The sequence below is a fragment of the Malaya genurostris genome, chromosome 2 (genome assembly GCF_030247185.1).
Source record: "Malaya genurostris strain Urasoe2022 chromosome 2, Malgen_1.1, whole genome shotgun sequence".
Taxonomy (NCBI): domain Eukaryota; kingdom Metazoa; phylum Arthropoda; class Insecta; order Diptera; family Culicidae; genus Malaya; species Malaya genurostris.
Window position 1 is genome coordinate 196,703,505 of NC_080571.1, and position 19,233 is coordinate 196,722,737.

Genomic DNA, 19,233 nt, shown 5'->3' on the forward strand with positions numbered 1-19,233 from the left:
TAAAAAGCAACTAATAACGTCGTGGGATCTCGAATCGACAAGCCTCCAGAAATCATTTTGTTGTCACTGCCATCCAACCGAAGCTGAAGTCGAGATCCGAGAACTCCCACAACACTACCGATGCAGGTTGAGTTCGCATTACATGGGTCCAGTGTCTCTAGTTTCATACCGATTCTGAACTCGTTTATCGGTGGACCAACGGCCTGTTTGAAGCATTCGACACGTAAAATATTCAATTTGACATTTGAAACCATTTTACGTGATTTTTCAAGTAAACGTGAATTTTTATTAGAGTGTAGAGGATGTCTTAATATCGATCGATTAATCGATTAATAATCCTGATAATCGAGTAAAATTGAATCGATTAGTTCAAAAGTAATATTCACTCAAATAAAAAAATCACGTAAACAGGTTTCAAACGACAAATTGAATGTTTTACGTGACGAAATTGAATGTTACACGAACATCCCCTAAAATGAATAGAGTCATCACATAAGATTTACGTGAATTGACCAAACGTCAAACAATCTACGTGAATTTCCAGTGTGAAAAACTCGATTTTGAAAATGGCGAGCAGTAGCCCTCAAAGTGGGAGTAGTGTAAATATTTACGAGAAATGTTATTTAATTACAAATTTTAACCACAGATGGTACACAGATTTTTCATTTTGAAACACAGATTAAAATATGGCAACACTGGTTGCAATATACGTCATTTGCGTCGCCATTTGCTAAGCGACGTGCGAGGAGTGGATATCTCCCTGGGTTTGTCACGATATTTTAGTGTGCCGTCACGGTTCAGGCATATAATTTTGTCGGAATTTGTGGCTTCAAAAGTTCACCGTGTTTAGTGACGTATTTAAGCAGTTTTCGTTGTCATCATAACTATAACTCAAGAAAAATCATTGGAAGATTTTTCTTTTTTTTCTAATTCGACGTGTACAATCATGGCCAACTAAAGATGTCGGAAAGCAAAGTGTCATTTGTTAGCAATAACTGCGCTCCGTCCTGTGGAGAAATTTTTTGTTATTCAAAGCCGGAATCCTTTCGGCTTCAACTGATATCCAGTTGTTATTTGATTTTTTTCCCTACCGTTGATCTAGTTTTAAGTAATATCTCCAGATTCAATGGAGAAGAATCATCGTTTTTCAAACCAGAACCTGTCGGAAGGACAGATTTCTGAAGTAAAAAAAAGTCAAGGTAAGTTCAAAAAGGTTTGAATTATGTGAAGCTTACAATAATTACAAAAGTTAAATGCAACATCCGTGCAGATACCCCAGTTAGGCGGCCTCGCCAATCTAAACGCCGCGAACAATCGAGTATTAGCGGCTTTAAATCAGAAAATAATCGAAACTCGAGCGGAAAAAATATAACTGCGTGTAAAACACGTAATCAAACTAATTACAATTATGATAAGCGTTCGAAGCAACGTTTGGGTGATAATTTTATTTCGGAAAATGAAATCAATCAGACGGTGGCACAGTATAAGAGAACCGGATTAGCGACGCCTGATTTGTTTCCTGCAAGGCACGAGCTCCAATCGGTGTATTCACCAGGTTCAAAGAAGCAAAGTTTGAACCATTTGTTGAACTTCCACTATGCGCCTCGTGAAAATGACCTTCCAATGCGCTACAGCAAAACGGGTAACAATCGTACCTATATGAAGAAGGGAACTTACAACAAAGAGCAATTCCTTCAAGCGAACTGTCAGTTTGTCGTACGTGATCGAGAAGATTATACTGCCATCTTGGCAGATCCAGATCTATTAGTAGATTGGAATAAAATTGAACAGATTAATATTCTCGGTTATGAAGAACCTCAATGTCCAATTTGTTTGTATCCGCCTGTGGCTGCAAAAATGACAAAATGTGGTCATGTGTACTGTTGGCCTTGTATTTTGCACTATCTCGCACTATCGGATAAATCCTGGAGGAAATGTCCGATTTGCTATGATGCAATACATTTGTCGGATCTACGAAGCGCTGTTTCAAAACCGTTTCATTCATATACGATTGGAGAATGCGCAACGTTTCAATTAATGCGTCGTGCGAAAGTTTCGATGAATGTTGTCATAGCTGCAGATGTAATCGAGCAACAAAATATTCCATTTTATCGATCGAAATCTGAAAATACTACTTTTTCAAAGCTACTCCTGGCAGACAAAGAAGAGATACTTAACGTAATAGCCCGAGAGCAAGAAGAACTCGAAAATCAAATGGTAGTTGATGGAAATGATTGTCCTGAAAATATGTTTGTGCATCAAGCGCTTGATCAGTTGACTCAGCGCAAGGAACACATTTTGTCCGCAAATGCTAATTTGCTGTCAATAGGAACTCTTTTAGAGGAAAACAACAAATCCCGTTTAAAGGAGTCAAATATTCTGATGGATGGTGAGTGTAATTATATTTCTCGTTTTCAATAAAACACCTTGTTAATTTATTTTAGAAGCAGCATGCAACACTCAAACATCATCTGAAGCCAACATCGCAGAATGCAACAAGCACGTGGACTTTATGATCGACGAGGACAGCAATTTGCTTTTGAGTGATATCGACATTGTACCAACAGCAACATGCGTTTCGTCGGATTTTTTCTATTTCTACCAATCAATCGATGGACAACCGTTGTATTTGCATTCACTCAATACGCGTATGTTGCAGGCTATGTATGGAAGCTTAGACAAGAGTCCGGACGTAGTCATTGGAAAAATTGTTCATAAGGACAGTTGCTCAATGTCCGATGATTTGAGAAAAAGATTGAAATATTTGCAGCATTTACCCGTTTGCACATCGTTCGAAGTAGTTGAAATTGAATTTGAAAACGGTATTATTTCATCCGATATAATGGCGAAATTCAAAGGTAAGTCCCCCGGTATTAATTGATGTTTTCGTTTATTTCTTATTAAAAAAATATTGCTCGGATCTAAATACTGTTCAGATCAGGATTTTATCGCCTCATCATCTATCCGCTCGTTATGTAGCATATATTAACGTTCGAGATGATACTAGTTTTGGTATCAGTTTGTTATAAGATTATTTATTAATTTATTCACAACCAACTGACATAATCATAACGATATCGACTACGGCCAAATGCGCAAGCTATGGTAAACAAGAAAGTCCTCATTAGGAATAGTTGAATTCTTCCGACCAACAGCATTGACTGTTGTCTGTAGTTTATTCTGATTCGTCCTATTGTTTTTTTTTTCATTAGACACTATAACAATATTGTCAGAGTAAACTAACATAAAATGCGATTTGAGATAGCCTTAGAGCCAAACTGTACCATGCTGCTTTGTTGGCATCACTAAACTGGTTGGATAGGTATTCGATTCAGACTGTAACTTCGATTGTTCAGATACTGCTGAAGAAAGCAACCGAGAATGCCTTCACCTCAAACCTTAGCCTTGGCAATACACTAAGGTTTCTTTTTAGACGGGGGTTACGTACCGTGTTAAAAATCCGTGTAAAACAAAAACGTGGTAATTGCAGAAACCATGCAAAAAAAACCTCATGGAAATTTGGACGTAAAAATCCCAAAAACCGTTGATTCGATTATTTGTTAGTTTTGTTTTTGTTAATATGTAACTGTTACTGTTAAGAGCTGAGGCCAGTGTGTTTTAGGGTGATTTAGAGGTCTATTTTCACGCTTCAAATCTGATTTCCTCAGAAACGGTGGCTGTACCGGCTGAGGTTGGTCAAAATACATAGATGATAATGCCTTTAAAGTGAGTGTGTACAGTGCCTAACGAATTGTTATCGCCGTTCCAGTGACAGTTGTTCTTGTTTTCGTATTCTTCACGCTCGAAAATGTCTGTTTATGTGCCCAATTCTCGCCATTTGCGGGAAGTTTTACTTTTCTGTTACAATTCGAAAAAAATGCAACTAAAGCGCATCGAATGCTTTCAGAAACTTATGGTGATGCTGCTCTGAGTAAAAAAACGTGTCGGGAGTGGTTTCAACGTTTTAAAAATTATGATTTCGATGTCCAAGACAAACATGATGGTGGAAGAGAAAAAACCTTCAAAGATGAATAACAATTTACTACGAGCTCTTAAAACCGGGTGAAACCATCACAGGAGATCGCTACCGAACGCAACTGATGCGCCTTAGCCGCGCGCTAAGTTTGGAAAAATGATGCTGACTGTGTGACAAAAAAACACTGAAGCATGCTTTTGTGAACTACTCGAATCAATCTGAATCAATTGGTGACAAAATTAGTATCCAAAATTATTTAATAAAAGTATGAAACATATTTTCATGAGACTGTTATGAAAGAAGAGAAAGGCATTATCACACCACTAGGTGGATTAAGAAGGGTTTTTGTCTTATGTGACTGATGCAATGTCTTACAGTTTACAGACGGATGTTAATTATAATACGGCGGATAATATTTTTGGCGCAAACCTTTGCCGAGTTGCCCTTATGCTCGTTATTTTCATATTATATGCCAGTTGACCGTATTCCAAATGGGGAGTTTATGTCAAATGACCTTTATGCCAATTGATCGTATGCCTAATGATCGTCGGCGAAGTGACCGTGCACCAATCCCGATAAATGTTCGACCATTACGTTCACGAGGAATAAAGTGCCCTTCCATTTTGAATAACTTCTGGATGGAAATTTTAGGAATATTGACTAGCGTTAAAGATCTTTACGTCCATCTCGATGAACAACTCATATTCAAGCAACACATTAGTTACATTAAAGCAAAAGGTTCCCGTAACCTACTATTCTTAATGATTATGACTAGACACTTCAAAGATGTGCACTGTTTAAAATCACTTTACTGTTCGCTTTCTCGTTCAACTCTCGAATATTGCCAAGAGGTTTGGAACCCCTACTACCTGAACGGTGCTCATAGAATCGAGTCGATACAACGCAGATTTGTTCGTTTTGCTCTATAGCATCAATAGACAATATAGTAAGTTGCGTTCTTCAAGAAGAGTTGTCAGACCGACATACTAAACAAGCTTACCGCCGTGAGCTCTAATACATTATCGGTTATTGAACGTTTCGTTTGATTGTTTTCGAACGAAAGGATTAGATCAATATGATGAGAATATGATTGTTCCAAATAAATGCTGGTTGTTTAAAAAAAAACTTTAGTGGAATCAAACAAGAATTGTTAGTGTCACTATATCAACAAAAAAATTCGATAGTGTACGTTATTTGGCCAAAGTTTATTCGGCCGAAATTTGTATGGCATAACTTTTGACTAACATAAAATTTTATGACATAAAGTGCACATTTCCTTTGGATATTCGATTTGTTCTAATTACGTGATTCTTCTTGCGGACTCATCGCATCTTGTTTCCGTAAACAAGTTAACAAATATAAATTCAACGAATTGTCTTTTACAGTCGGGAGGGGTATTTTGAAAGGCTGAAAGAAATAAATACATAACGGTCTAATCTAAAAGTTGAGGGGGGGCGGGTATAGCGTGATGGGTAAATCCATGCCTTTTACGCAGCGACACTGCACTCGATTCATATTCGTGGTCCAAGGCGAGTTTGAGAACCATAGTAAACATAACATTTAGTACTCATCAATTGGTGTCTTACCGGCAACTTTCGATGAGCGTACAATTGCACTGTTCGGTTGCTCCTTTTCGACGTCACCACAGTCGACCTATCCCTGCTTGCGTACTCCAGTCAATATATAGTTAGGGGAAACTCTTAGCTGCATATTCAATTTCTCTCTAGTAAATATCACTGATTATCGAATATAAAAGATTTGTCATAATATAAGGAGAGTCGCATGGTTGTTATTCGTAACAACGGAAGAACTTAAAGATATGTTGCACAACACAGAAAAAATGCATTACCGCATAATAGATTTAAATATATTGAGATTTGGATTCAAATTTATTTGTTTTATTGGATCAAATTAAATAAAAACCTGTTTTAATCCACCTAGTGGTGTAATGATGCCTTTCTCATATCAATCATACTATCATATATAATACTGTGATATTCTTCAAAATAACTTCGATTACTAAAACAATAATCGAAATCGGTTGGTCTACTACTGATAAAAACTATCAATTGGAGAAGATTTGAGGTCGATTTAGAAACTTTTTTACGGGTTTTCGCCCTTTTCAGTGATGGTATAAAATTTTAAACACACTTTACCCTATATTTATGGATCCGGAAGTTGGATCCGGATGAAATTCAGGAATTGCGTATGGGACCACAGGACCTTTCATTTGAACCTAAGTTTGTGAAAATCGGTCGCGCCATCTACGAGAAAAGTTAGAATACATATTTTCATTTTTTTGCACATTTTACCTCATAATTCCGGACCCGAAGGTTGGATTAAAATAATATTCAGGAATTTTGTATGGGACTACGAGACCTTTCATTTGAATCTAAGTTTGTGAAAATCGGTTCAGCCATCTCTGAGAAAAGTGAGTGCACTTTTTTTCACTATTTTTTGCACATTTTACCCCATAATCCGGAACCGGAAGTAGGATCCAAATAATATTCAGGAATTTTGTATGGGACCACAAGACCTTTCATTTGAATCTAAGTGTGTGAAAAGTCGGTTTTCACAGTGATTGCATAACCTTTCTATATGAGAAAGGTAAAAATATTTTTTTTAGGTTTTTGTTCCAGTATTTGTATTTGAATTAGATATGTTTTGTTATTGATTCAAATTAAAAATTGTTTTGAAACAGCTAAGAATTTAATATTACCTTTCAACAAACATTGCAAATATGTATCGTTCGGAAGGTGCTGCAAATTACTAACGATCCTGTAACAAATACTGTCAATAATAACAGTCGAGTACCCCAAATCTTTTTTCATTGAAATTTTTAGCTATTTTGATCCCTCTGCGATTTTAGCTTCGAATATATATATTGATTCAAATGGCATGATAGAAGCTATCACAAATAGTTTGAAGCCTTCGATTGATGGATGTATCATAACCATGGTTGAAGGTAATCAATGGAAACAGTGTACATTGATTTGTTACAAATGTGCAGCTAAGACTTTTGTGAGATTTATTTTTACTATTGTGTGCAAAAAATATTATTACTAATGTGGGCAAAAATAGGCTTTGCCCATCATTTCAAAATTTTTTATTAATTTTTCCAAATCCTTTTCGTCTCCCTCAAAGTAATTCCCCCCGGCGACAATACACTTGTGCCAACGGATTTTCGAATCCTCGAAACGTTTGATATCTTTAATTGACTCAAAACGGTCGTTGAGGATTGTTGAGTAGCCAGAAGTCACACGGAGCCAAATCAGGCGAACACGGTTGTTGCGGAACGATATTGGTTGAATTTAGAGCGAATAAATCACAAAGAATCAGTGTAATGCAACGGTGCATTATCGTGGTGCTAATTGTTCCAATCGAAAACAATTGCTCGCGACATACAATTACCACCCAAGGCCTTTCGCAACATGCTGAACGTTTCGGCACCAGAAATTTGATTCCGCACACAAAATTTAATGGAGCTTGTTTTGTTGAATCGCCGATAGCACTTTCAATACTCCAGTAAGACAGACGTATACTAAACAATAATGAATATTGTGACGTGACACTTGGCACAGATGTCACTAATAGTCATTAAAAAAATCGACTAATAAGGTTTCCGCGCGAAATAGAATTCAAAAGTCCACCTTTTTCCACAGTAGTAAGTGTAATTTTATCCAAATAATGGATTAAGATTAAAGTCGAAATGTTTCATTTATTTTTATAATCATCAGTCAGAAATTCGATTCAAAAAATAATACTCTGCTATATCTAGCATTGAATCTACACACATTCGCACGAAAGCCATGTGAAATTAAATTAGATCAAGTTACCAATAAAAATTGAGTTGGTAATGTCAAAGACATAACTGCATGACATGAATTCAAATAAAACTAACACTCCTGAATATCTAAAATCGTTCTCATAATTCGATATATTGTGTGAATTAAGTTTATATATTTACCAATTCACAATTTCTGCAAACTAGAAGCATTTATCGGTCAATGGGATCAGCACCTGCTTTTGTCATCACCTGTGAGAAAATACCTTTGAACAGGCTTTAAAATACAATTCTGCATAAAATGTTCATTTCGACCTAAGTAACAATGAGAGATTTTCTTTGTTTACTTTCTCTTTTGATTATTACGGTACTCTTAGCAATCCTTCTCTCCAATTATTTACCGGTAATAATAACTAAAGCTATCATCTTTGTATATGCACTGAAGAAATTACCGAAAAAAGCAGGAATATTTCGCAATAATCGAAAGAGAAAGCACACAAAGAGAATCTCTCATTGTTACTTAGGTCGAAATGAACATTTTATACAGAATTCTATGTACATAATTTTCTCACATACACGGATCAGACTCAATAAATGTATGATAATTTTTAAAATGACTTACTTTCAGATGAAGTATCCAGTCGTCGTAAAAATAGACAGAAACGAGCACACGCGGAACGAATTCGAGAAAGAAAAATTCTTGAGTTCAACGAACGCCAACTGGGAAAATCTCTTGCACGATCTGCTAAAATTCCTATCAACTCTACAAAACATTTTCCTTCGGTATGTATTGAAATGTATAAGTAATGCAACGTAATTACTCAATGCTGGTTTATCATGGAAATACACCAAGTGTTTTTTTCTGTTGATTTTTGCCCTCGTTTATATGATTTAAAAGTTGAAACGGAAAGGTATAAATTGACTATTATTTAGTGAATTTAGGTTTTGAAATTTAAAATTGTGATGCTATGTAATCACACTTTAATAATTAAATGAAATAAACGAAGTGAGTCTTATTACTATTAAAGTCCATTTTTATTATGCGCAAATTGGTTTACAAGATTGTCTAAGCATTGTTTTATATTTATAGTGTGGAGATTCCGGTACCGATATTAGTCAAGATCCACCTATTGGATTCAGTCCACCGACAACTGATATGTCAGCTTCTCCTAGTCTAACTAACGCTGGCCCATCCTGGTCAAAGGTATTTCCTTTAGCGCACATACTAAGTCAAATATTGATTGATTGCATTCACAGATGCTGGGTACTTCATCGCCATCTTCCTCCTGGCCCTCATTGCCATCTGGAGGCACACAAGCTATCTCGACACCCAAGTTGATACAAGTAACAGGTTCTAAAATGACTATCAGTGTTTCGAATCAGTTGCCCAAATTACGTTTTCCATCTGAGAGTGACTGCGAAGATAATATTGAAGAGCACTACGCAAACCGTGCCTCACATTTTGGGCAAGATTTTAGCTGTGCTATTGGAGCTGCATTGGAAAGGGTTACATTGAATTGCGAACATGACGACACTGAGGAACCGTGCTCATCAAAATCTAAAGTGTCTATGTTCAATAATGGCAATACGGTCAGTGGAACTAAGAAGAAAAAGAACAAAAAAACATTGTTGTTTGCATCGGGAATGAACCTTTATTAATACTTTATTTTAATGGTGAATTTGAATGTTTTGTTCGTTTATCAATAAACCAAATAAATCACTGAAAATAACTATTGTATAGCGATGACAGGGTAACGTTGAGTGTTAAGCTCAAACAACAGGAATAATTTCTTTGGTCGATTGTGAGAAATTTCACCTGGGTTGGATACCCCATCCAAACAAAGAGCCAGAAGGTTTTTTATGGCCCGAAGATTTTAAAGGTTAAAACCGAAATCGAAACAAACAAAGCGATCAACGAATAAAATATAAAGTAAACGGTAGAACAATCATTTTAAATGTTGAAATCCATAAATTGCGTACCGGTTTTGTATCGTCATACGACGGTTTGAAAGTTCTGACATTCATCACCCTGTAATTCAGGAGCCGGAAGTCTTATCTGGATTAAATTCCACATGAGCTTTTGAGACAATGAGAGCATTAATTTAAATCAGGATTTGTGGAAATCGTTTAAACCATTGCTGAGAAATCGAAGTATGTTCCGGAGGCTTCCTTCACTACTGTCGGTGCTTTCGGGACTAAATATCATCTCACTCCTGATAACCGACAGTAGATCTTTAGTTAGGTTACTCGTCGCTTTTCAAACTATTACAAGAAAAATTAAAAAATGACTTCAGTATATATATATATATATATATATATATATATATATATATATATATATATATATATATATATATATATATATATATATATATATATATATATATATATATATATATATATATATATATATATATATATATATATATATATATATATATATATATATATATATATATATATATATATATACGATTTAAAAGTGAATAATAAATATTAAATAAAACTTTGTGCTCAGTATTATGCAGTTAAATATTTATTCAGTGCTATTATCGGAAAGGTATATAAGGTCTTATTTCAATCGGCTTTTTTCATGCGGATTCCAAAGTTATGCGTTTTTTATGCGGATTTCACGTGGATTTTTGAAGTTATGCGTTTCTTATGCGGATTTCCGACGCTATGTGGTTTTTTATTCAGATCTTCAAAGATATGCTTTATTTAATAGTTTTATTTTCTCTTTCGGTTCCGGAATTGTTTATAGACAAGTATGACGCGCTTCTGGCATTAAACATGATTTACTTTTCACTGTACGGGGCCGGGTGTCAATTAAAAAATTCTAAATTTGTCGCGTAACCTTTTTCTGTCATAACTTTTAGCCGACGACACGACCAGGCGCTTCGAAGGACAATCAGAATAAAAAGTGATCGTGAGCGATTTACCGTCAGTTACCAGAAATATTGCGACCCCTTGATAATGATAAAAATAATGTTCTTGAGCAACACTGTTTAAGTTGCTACGAACTAGTTACCTACACTCAAAATAATAATCATATTATAGTCACGTGAAAAGTTATGTGAATATTTTCCACCCTACTTTTCACGTAGGTTTTAATGGACTGGCATTTAACAGCTGTTTAATGCATAATCCAGTAAAAGTTACGTGTTTCATAGGTAAAATGTAATGTACTGTTCATATCACATTTATCTATCAGTTCATATCAAATTTAGATACCAGAAAATTACTATTTTATATATTGGTTGAAGCCAAAAGGGAGATTCCAGATTTTGATATAAATCTATGAAATGAAAAATGCCATGAAATATAAAACATTTATTTCAGAAAATTGTCATATAATTCCAATAGCTTAAAAAGCAACTAATAACGTCGTGGTATCTTAAATCGACAAGCCTCCAGAAATCGTTTATGTTTTCACTGCCATCCAACCGAAGTCGAGATCCAAGAACTCCCACAACACTACCGATGCAGGTTGAAGTCGCATTACATGGTTCCAGTGTCTCTAGCTGCATACCGACGGCCTGTTTGAAGCATTCGGCAGGAGCGGGTAAACTTCCGGACTCACGCAGGCACTCGGTCCAGTTGAACACATGGAAACTTTCATACTGGAATGGTCCGGTCGATGGAGTAAAAAATTGTAATTAAATATAGTGGTTTTCAGCTTGACATAGAATGCGACGGAATCGTCGCAGGATTGCGAAATAATGAGCGTCAGAACCACTGATGCCAGGTTTGCAGATTGGTATGTAAATTTGCAATTTCGTTTGTTAGCAGACTTTGCAAATAAGCCGACTTTTTTGCAGATTTTCGAAATTTTTATAAGCAATCGTCCATTTTAATGACTTTTGCTATTACTGTAGGGTTTTCGTTCGGTTTTTTCGTCATACTTCTAAATATTGAGGTCGCATAGGACCATTTCTAATACGCAGACGCCTAAAATTTCACCTGGCATCGCTGCCAGAAAATTGGACAGTTTTTTTAACCCGTTCGCTGTCTGTTGTATTAAAATTAACTAGCATTAGAGCCAAAAGAAAAATTAATCGGCTGTTGGATTGAGGCCAATTGAATTTTCAACTGGTAAAATTCCTTAGCGACAATTGTTATTTCATTGTTCATCGAAAGCATCAACAAATGTATATCTGTCAAAGACGACCAACTTTTTAGAGTAGACAAATAGCACAATCGATTAAAGCACGAGGTTTTGAAAACCAAGGCGTCGATTAATACAAAGTATACATGAAAAGGTAACATACTAAGCACAAAATAATCATTATGTACGATTCAGACGATCCGTCTTCTTTTGTCACAGTCAATCTCCGTCACCGGCACCATCAACATTAATTACATGCATTCTTATGGAGCCATTCACACGTAACGTCACGGAACGTCTTGACGGACGGAGCGTGTGAACGTTCCGGTAAAGAAAGTATTAAACTAATTTTGACGGAAGCTGACGTTTCGGTGACGGTGACGGAAGGAGGCGGATCGTCTGAATCGTACATTATGTCAAATAAATAGCACACGCCGTAATCATACGCATTATCAATATGAATTAATTATGACTGAAGTTTTCTTAATAATAAATAAAAAATTAGTTGTTGTAACGGTCAATTTAAAAAATATTTTTTTCTGGCTTGTGGTCTCGAAGGGGTTGAATCGATGCGAATGACAGTTTCGCTATCTTTGCGGCATTTTGTCGCTATCTTATCGCATCGCAATCTTTTCTAGCCGACAGTGAAACTCACTATAACTTTTCTCTCAAATATTTACACTACTTACACTTCGAGGGCCACTGCTCGCCATTTTCAAAATCGAATTTTTCACACTGGAAATTCACGTAGATTGTTTGACGTTTGGTCAATTCACGTAAACTTTATGTGATGACTCTATTCATTTTAGGGGATGTTCGTATAACATTCATTTTCGTCACGTAAAATATTCAATTTGACATTTGAAACCATTCTACGTGATTTTTCAAGTGAATCGAACGAAAAATGCTATTGGCGGTAGAGAAAAGATATTTCTACTGAAAAAAGGAAATAGTATGAACAATTTGGAACAAATAAAGAAGTGGCGAATGAATAATGATTTGGCGAACAATTGAAATCGTTCTACTTCAGTCATTAGTTATTAAAAAAGAACAAATATAAATTCTGTATTTGTACCGATGGCGTGCTTCTCTGGAAAGAATTAAAAAATAAAGCCAAACCTTAAAGTACTTTTGATTCGCTGTAAACGAATTTTCTTTGCATTTCGTAGAATAGTATTGATATACCGATTTTACTTCGCTTTATAATTTATGTGTACTAAATTATGATTATTGGACAGACGACTTCAAACCAAATACAAATAATAATACCCCTAAGTCTCATACATTCGGAGCGCTAATGTTTGGTTCACTTCTTCTTCTTCTTCACTTCTGGTGGCGTCACCTCACTTGAGATGACGCCGATTGATGGCACAGCGATTTAGCTATATTGCCAGTTAGCTTTCGTTTATAGTCCAATGGACTTTCTTTTCACTGGACTACAAGCACAGACTAACAGACAGGACACTCAAGTTAGATTCTTCAATCATTTTAACGGTTATTTCGAATATTCCTTTATTTGGGACAGTACTCACATGTGTCATGATGGCGCCACGTTACCCTATCAAAAACATCCTGTCTGTCATCTATACTGTGTTTATTTTTTCATTTACTAACAGAGTTGCCATTCATGCAGAATTACCTGTAATGTATTGATTTGTATACGTACATGCGAATTTCATGCAGGATACAAATTTAATACATATTGCCAAAACTATATACAGAATTATGCCTACTTCTCATCCTCCAACGCAATACAAAATCGAACCCGTTTTGTTACAATATTTACTTGCTTCTGGTCTGCCGCCTCTTCATTTCGGGTGAAAACTACCAACACAATAAAAAATAGTCTAGATGAACAACGTTGAGTCAAATAAATGGTTACCTTCCAACATCGCGGAAAAGTTAAATATAAACGTGATCCAAAAATTTATTGTGACGATTCATTTTCAAAAATTTTGATGAAATCAGGCAACCCTGCAATCAGCTGATCGGTGTTGACAAACGAGGGGAAACCAACTAGTAAAAAGACTTTTACGTAACACAAGGGGTGTACCGATAGTAAATAGTTCGCGCAGTACAATATAGGTGGAACTAGTGCATCACGGAAAATTATTTTTATAAGAATTTACTCATACTGTCATGTCTGTTAGTCTGTGCTACAAGTGAAACCCTCGCTATGTGACAACGTGGAGTCACCGAAGTACGGATGAAAATCCTTTCTTTCTCGCGAAATACTCGAATTTTCACCGCACTAACACGATACGACGTGTTCACTCGTTGAGGGTTTCACCGGAAGTCCGTTTGGTTCACAGAATGATCAATTTAGCCTAGCATGTTTTACTTTTTCGTCATGACAGCTTAGAAAAGTTGAAAAAGAAAATCTCTGGCAACACTACGACATCGAAGCATGCTAGTAATTATCATGAAAACAATGCATCGCTATCGAATAGCGGATGGAAACATTTATGAATGAAATGACATATTTCAAAACGAAAACTTCCGTGATTTGAGGTATTTTATTTATTCCATTACCAAGTTTGATATTGTATATTTTTTATTTAGGAACCATATTCATAACTGACGCCAGTGGTTATTTCCGTGGTTCATATGAGTGGTTATTTCCGTGTCAGCAGCTGTTCCGGCACCACAGTAGTTCATGTTTTTAGTCAAGTAGTGAATATTTTCGCAGTTTTTATCCTCCACGATTGGTCTCTCAGTAGCACGAGTTTTAATAGCTTTCGGCGGAACAAATCGTTGGTGCATTGTTGAGCATTTCTATAAAACATCAAGGTTAGAAATTCAAGTCTTGCGTTTCCTCTGACGACACTAACCTGCGACAGTTTTCAAAACTGAATCCGGGTGCTTCCAGATGTCGATAGTCATATCAGTTCTGAGTCAAACAATTATAATCACAAAAAGCAGCTTCAATTACATTCAAATTCTTTCTTGTTTATGAGCATAATAAACAGTCACTATGGTGAATCATTTTCCAGTCATCAGAGTTGCCAGTTTTATATAAAATTCAATAAGGTACACCGTCACTCTGACAGTGTATCATGACAGTGTACCGCACGATGCAAAATGTGTCCTTGAAAATTTGTCGAAGTATTCCGTATTATAATTTGTATTTGTTCAAACTTCACCACATTTTAAAAACTTATTAACAAAGCAGATAGTCTTAATAAATCTAAGTCGTTAAAACGTAACCTGATACCGACAATACATTGAAACTATCCAATACAATAAATCTTGGCCACATACGGCAATCTGATTGCGCTGGGTTCAAAAGACATTTTTCGCATGTTTGAGCCCCAACCAGCGCTCAAGAAAGCCTCTATCTGATTAAACTGATCGATCTACGGCTCTAACAGGTGATGAAACTGGAGAACTTGCAACTAATCCCTTCGAGGTAGTTAGTATTTGTTTACATTTCTCAAGTCTTCAATATGCAGTAACCAAGGTGATATAACTGTTATTCAAAATCAATTCAAAATCATCTTGTGTTGCCAGTTTCAATAGTTTTTCCAACGATTTCATTTTGACATTACCAGTTACTGAGGGGTAGTTAAATTTGCGATACAGTTTCGATAGACGAGTGGCATCGTACTACCGTTTACGTTCGAATCAATCACATTTTCAAACATACACTCTCATTGAACATAACTCAAAATTAAGTGACACACTGTTGCAGAGTAAAACCGACGACACGCCCAGGCTCTCCGAATAAAAAGCGGCGTGAAAAGTGTTTGTTGATCAAAATAAAATAATAAAAATCAAAATAATAAAAATCAAATTCTCGAGCAACACTGTTTTAGTTGCTACGAACAGTAACTAATACCGTTTTCGTTTTTAAACCTGGACGCGGGCGGCTCTGACTCCGAGTAAAACGAACACGTGGTACGCGCCCTAAACAACAACTCATGAAAAAAAAGAAAAAATAAACAAACTTGCATGGAGCGTGGTGCGATCCGAGAAAATTTTCAGAGCGAAACTACGCGATTGGAGTCCGATCTAGAGCGACCGCAGGTTGCTAAAACAAACATATCAAACGTTGTTTGGGCGACTCTGGGTCAGCTTTCGGGCTGCTCTGATCAATAAACGAAAACGGTATAAGAAACTCAGCATAAATAAACACATAGTTTGAAAGAATTTGTGAAATCATCTGTGTTAATTCCGCAACGACACGCATTGTTTTGGAAAAAACGAAAAGAAACGAATTCCTCTTTATTGCGGTTTCCTAGTGTTACCATCATCAAAACAAAAAAAAAAGATCGAATCTTTGAGTACTTCGTGAAATTATAGCTGAACCGAACCTCAGTAAAACATGACCATCCAGGTTGATCTAAATATAAAACAATTATAACAAATAGTGCCCAAAATCATTCACCTCGAAGTCGAGGGGGTAGAACCAAAGATAAACTCAAGATTACAATGTCCCATACGATTCATCGAAAATTATCGAACTAGTAATCGTGAACCAGTGAACTTAGTAATGGTGTAATTTTGTTGACCCTTCGTTAAAAAGCGTCGATAAACATTTGAAAATGACGGTAACATTCCATAGCAACAATACAAGTTTGGAAGGAAGTAAACATACCGCACAAAATATGTTGCAACATCCAGTCGCTTTAATGCTTCTTAAGATAAGAATATTGCAAATTGAATAGATTCTTAGCAATAATTCTAATTGATTTTTGTTTTCCTGTTGCAACATCCACTCGATATGCAGCGGAAAACTGCAATTTCTATCGTATTGCAACTTAAGGTTAATTCTATATAAACAAACACTGTCATAGTTACGACGCATGTAGCGATTCGAGGCTTGTTGTTTTGTTTTAAATAATAATTGAAGTACAACTGACGGTGAACCGAAATCATCGAGGGGTCCTATTTGAATGGTACTTGAGAAATCGTAGACTATTCCATCTTGAGTTTATCTTTGGTAGAACAAAAGCAGCGCAAGTATAATTCTTCAAACAAACAACTTCTATGCTCTCTATGGACAATTATTTCCGTTAAATATAGTACTCGATACGCATAATAGGTTGAAGATATAAAATGAAAAAAAAAAGAGATGTAAGACTACCTTTAGAGCAAATTCAGCAGCTGCAAGATTCATATGGGTGGTCTATAATGTAAATGAAACTGAAACAAATGTATCCTCAGCAATCCATTTTAGTTTTATTTATTCGACCAGTTCTACTGTCAAATTTAAAACTGGTCTACGATGCCGTTCTATTTTTTGTATATTTGAAACACGAGTAAAACACTGCTGGAGCTGCCAGTTTTTCTTGTTTAAAAATCCAGATTTAAATTTTGTAACTGGCATAAATTATGCATCTAGAACTAAAACACTACTGAATATGCCCTTACCAAGTCGAACTTTTTTGTAATTTTTTTTATTTGTAGGTGTCCAGATGAGGAATAGTTTCAATGTTCTACACAATGCTTAAACTAAATTTACGAAAACATATTCAAAATTTACACTTGTACGAAGAGTGTGATGCAGTTCAAGACGATATAATCAAATGTAGCACATGTGATTCGGTTTTCTACACAAAGAAATCACAATCACTAACTGAAAGATCTCTAGACTCTCTAGAAAATCCGCTTGTTTATCTTATTTTTCAGAATACATACAAATTCAGTCTGGGTTGCCAATTTCAAACATTTTTCAAATGACTTCATTTTGACATTACCAGTTACTGAGGGGTAGTTCAATTTACGATACAGTTTTGATGGACGAGTGGCAGGTCGTGTCATCGGTAAAACATACAACTGGTTAGGTGGATTGACTAATGAATAATGAAAATTTATTTAAATCAATAGCACCGTTTATAACCGCTAGGCGAAATTCTCCGCCGGAAACGGTTGTTGCATTGTTCCTAGACTTTTGCCGGAATGTTGGCCAGGGATGCCAGGTGCACAGATTTTAAAAATGACACAGATTTCTGAAAATGATCACAGAATTTCACAGATTCTGGAAAAAATCACAGATTTTCACAGATTTTTGAAATTGAGCACAGTTTAGCACCAAAAAGTACAGAGCGGTTGAGGAAAAAGGTGCAGAGCGTGTTGGGTAGTGAGACCTTTTTTCTGCTATTGGCATATTGTCGCAAAGCTGATTTACCGTAGCGACACCTGCCAATGAAAAATGGAACCAAGAAAAGGAGGATTCTTTCGGAAATTTTCATATCGGCAGTAGTGATTTGCAACATATCAGCAATAAAAGTACACTAGGAGTAGAAGAAAATCGATTTCAAAGTGATTACTACTTCTCTTTTAGTGTAAATTACGATTAAACATGGAAAATCTTCAGATATGTGTAAAATTGGGTAAGGTTAGGTTATTTTCGTATCAACATTTTTTAAACAGAAACCTGTGTAATGTTGATTTCTCGAGTATTAGAATGTATATCGATCGAGTACTATTTATTTTGGATACTTTATTTGATATTTCCAGGCATTTGAAAAATGCTATCAAACCAAGTTTAATCAAATACAAATTATAATACGGAATACTTCGACAAATTTTCAAGGACACATTTTGCATCGTGCGGTACACTGTCAGAGTGACAATGTACTTTAACGAGTATTCTATAAAGCTAGCAACACTGAAGGATAAGAACAAGTTCACCATAGTTACTGTTTATTATAGTGAAAAATAAATAAACAAACAGTTTTTATCTGATAATCAAGATCACAAGCGAAATGTAAGTTAAACAATAATCTAGAATGGTTAAGTCACCATGAATATACTACTAGCTGTATTGATATTTGTAGATTCGTGGGTGTTTGTGTTAATTTTTCATCTTTTGTGCTAGTGCCGGTGATATTTATTGTTGCACATACAGCAACGATAAACATAAACAAACAAGTTCGTTTTGCACCGTAGCAACTAGCATAAAGCGTTGCCAGAAACGATCTCCTTCCACATTTACAAACTATCGCAATAAAAGGGAGTAATTTGCTAAGCTTACTTGTTTCGGCTGTGAACCAAACATTGACGGTTCGTTTGTATGGGACTTAGGGGTATTATTATTTGTATTTGGTTTAATGCTCTATTATGAATAACCGGTAGATTTCGCACAATGTACTAAGATCAACATTACCACCTCAGAGTAAAATTTTTTTCGTTGAAAAGGTGGAGTAATTAGAAATTTTCCTATTGGCACATTGTCGCAAAGCTGATTTACCGGTAGCGACACCTGCCAATGGAAAAGGAGGATTCTTTCGGAAATTTTCTTATCGGCAGTAGTGATTTGCAACATTTTTATCGTTTATTCAAGAGTACAAATAGATATCAGCAATAAAAGTACACTCGGAGTAGAAGAAAATCGATTTCAAAGTGATGACTACTACTTCTTTT

At 35.7% G+C, this 19,233-nt stretch overlaps 2 protein-coding genes and 1 long non-coding RNA gene across 6 annotated transcripts in view; 2 read left to right on the plus strand and 1 right to left on the minus strand.

Annotated features, from left to right (window-relative positions):
- Positions 1-19,233, plus strand: part of LOC131433169 (zinc finger protein 728-like) — an 87,717-nt gene that overhangs the window by 65,065 nt on the left and 3,419 nt on the right. The window lies entirely within an intron of this gene.
- Positions 702-10,032, plus strand: LOC131433167 (E3 ubiquitin-protein ligase RNF10). 3 transcript variants are annotated; one of them, XM_058600039.1, is made up of 6 exons: positions 702-1,199; positions 1,250-2,389; positions 2,448-2,858; positions 8,389-8,543; positions 8,851-8,964; positions 9,018-10,032. In XM_058600039.1, exons 1-6 carry the CDS (start codon positions 1,127-1,129, stop codon positions 9,417-9,419), a joined length of 2,295 nt encoding a protein of 764 aa, XP_058456022.1. In that variant the 5' UTR covers positions 702-1,126; the 3' UTR covers positions 9,420-10,032. The 3 variants fall into 3 exon arrangements, with proteins under 3 accessions (XP_058456022.1, XP_058456021.1, XP_058456023.1); XM_058600038.1 differs by having other exon boundaries at positions 703-1,199; positions 2,445-2,858; positions 9,018-10,029; XM_058600040.1 differs by having other exon boundaries at positions 703-1,199; positions 1,271-2,389; positions 2,445-2,858; positions 9,018-10,028.
- Positions 11,076-12,759, minus strand: LOC131433174 (uncharacterized). Its single transcript, XR_009230034.1, has 2 exons — positions 12,555-12,759; positions 11,076-11,380 (listed from the first exon to the last, which is right to left on the minus strand). It is a non-coding gene; the product is annotated as an uncharacterized LOC131433174 (long non-coding RNA).

Excerpts from the sequence above, each read along its gene's own strand:
- LOC131433167 (XM_058600038.1), top strand. The coding sequence starts at position 1,127 with ATGGAGAAGAATCATCGTTTTTCAAACCAGAACCTGTCGGAAGGACAG. Across the intron at positions 1,200-1,249 it reads TGAAGTAAAAAAAAGTCAAG|TTAAATGCAACATCCGTGCA; the intron begins GTAAGTTCAAAA and ends TAATTACAAAAG. Across the intron at positions 8,965-9,017 it reads CTGGCCCATCCTGGTCAAAG|ATGCTGGGTACTTCATCGCC; the intron begins GTATTTCCTTTA and ends TTGCATTCACAG.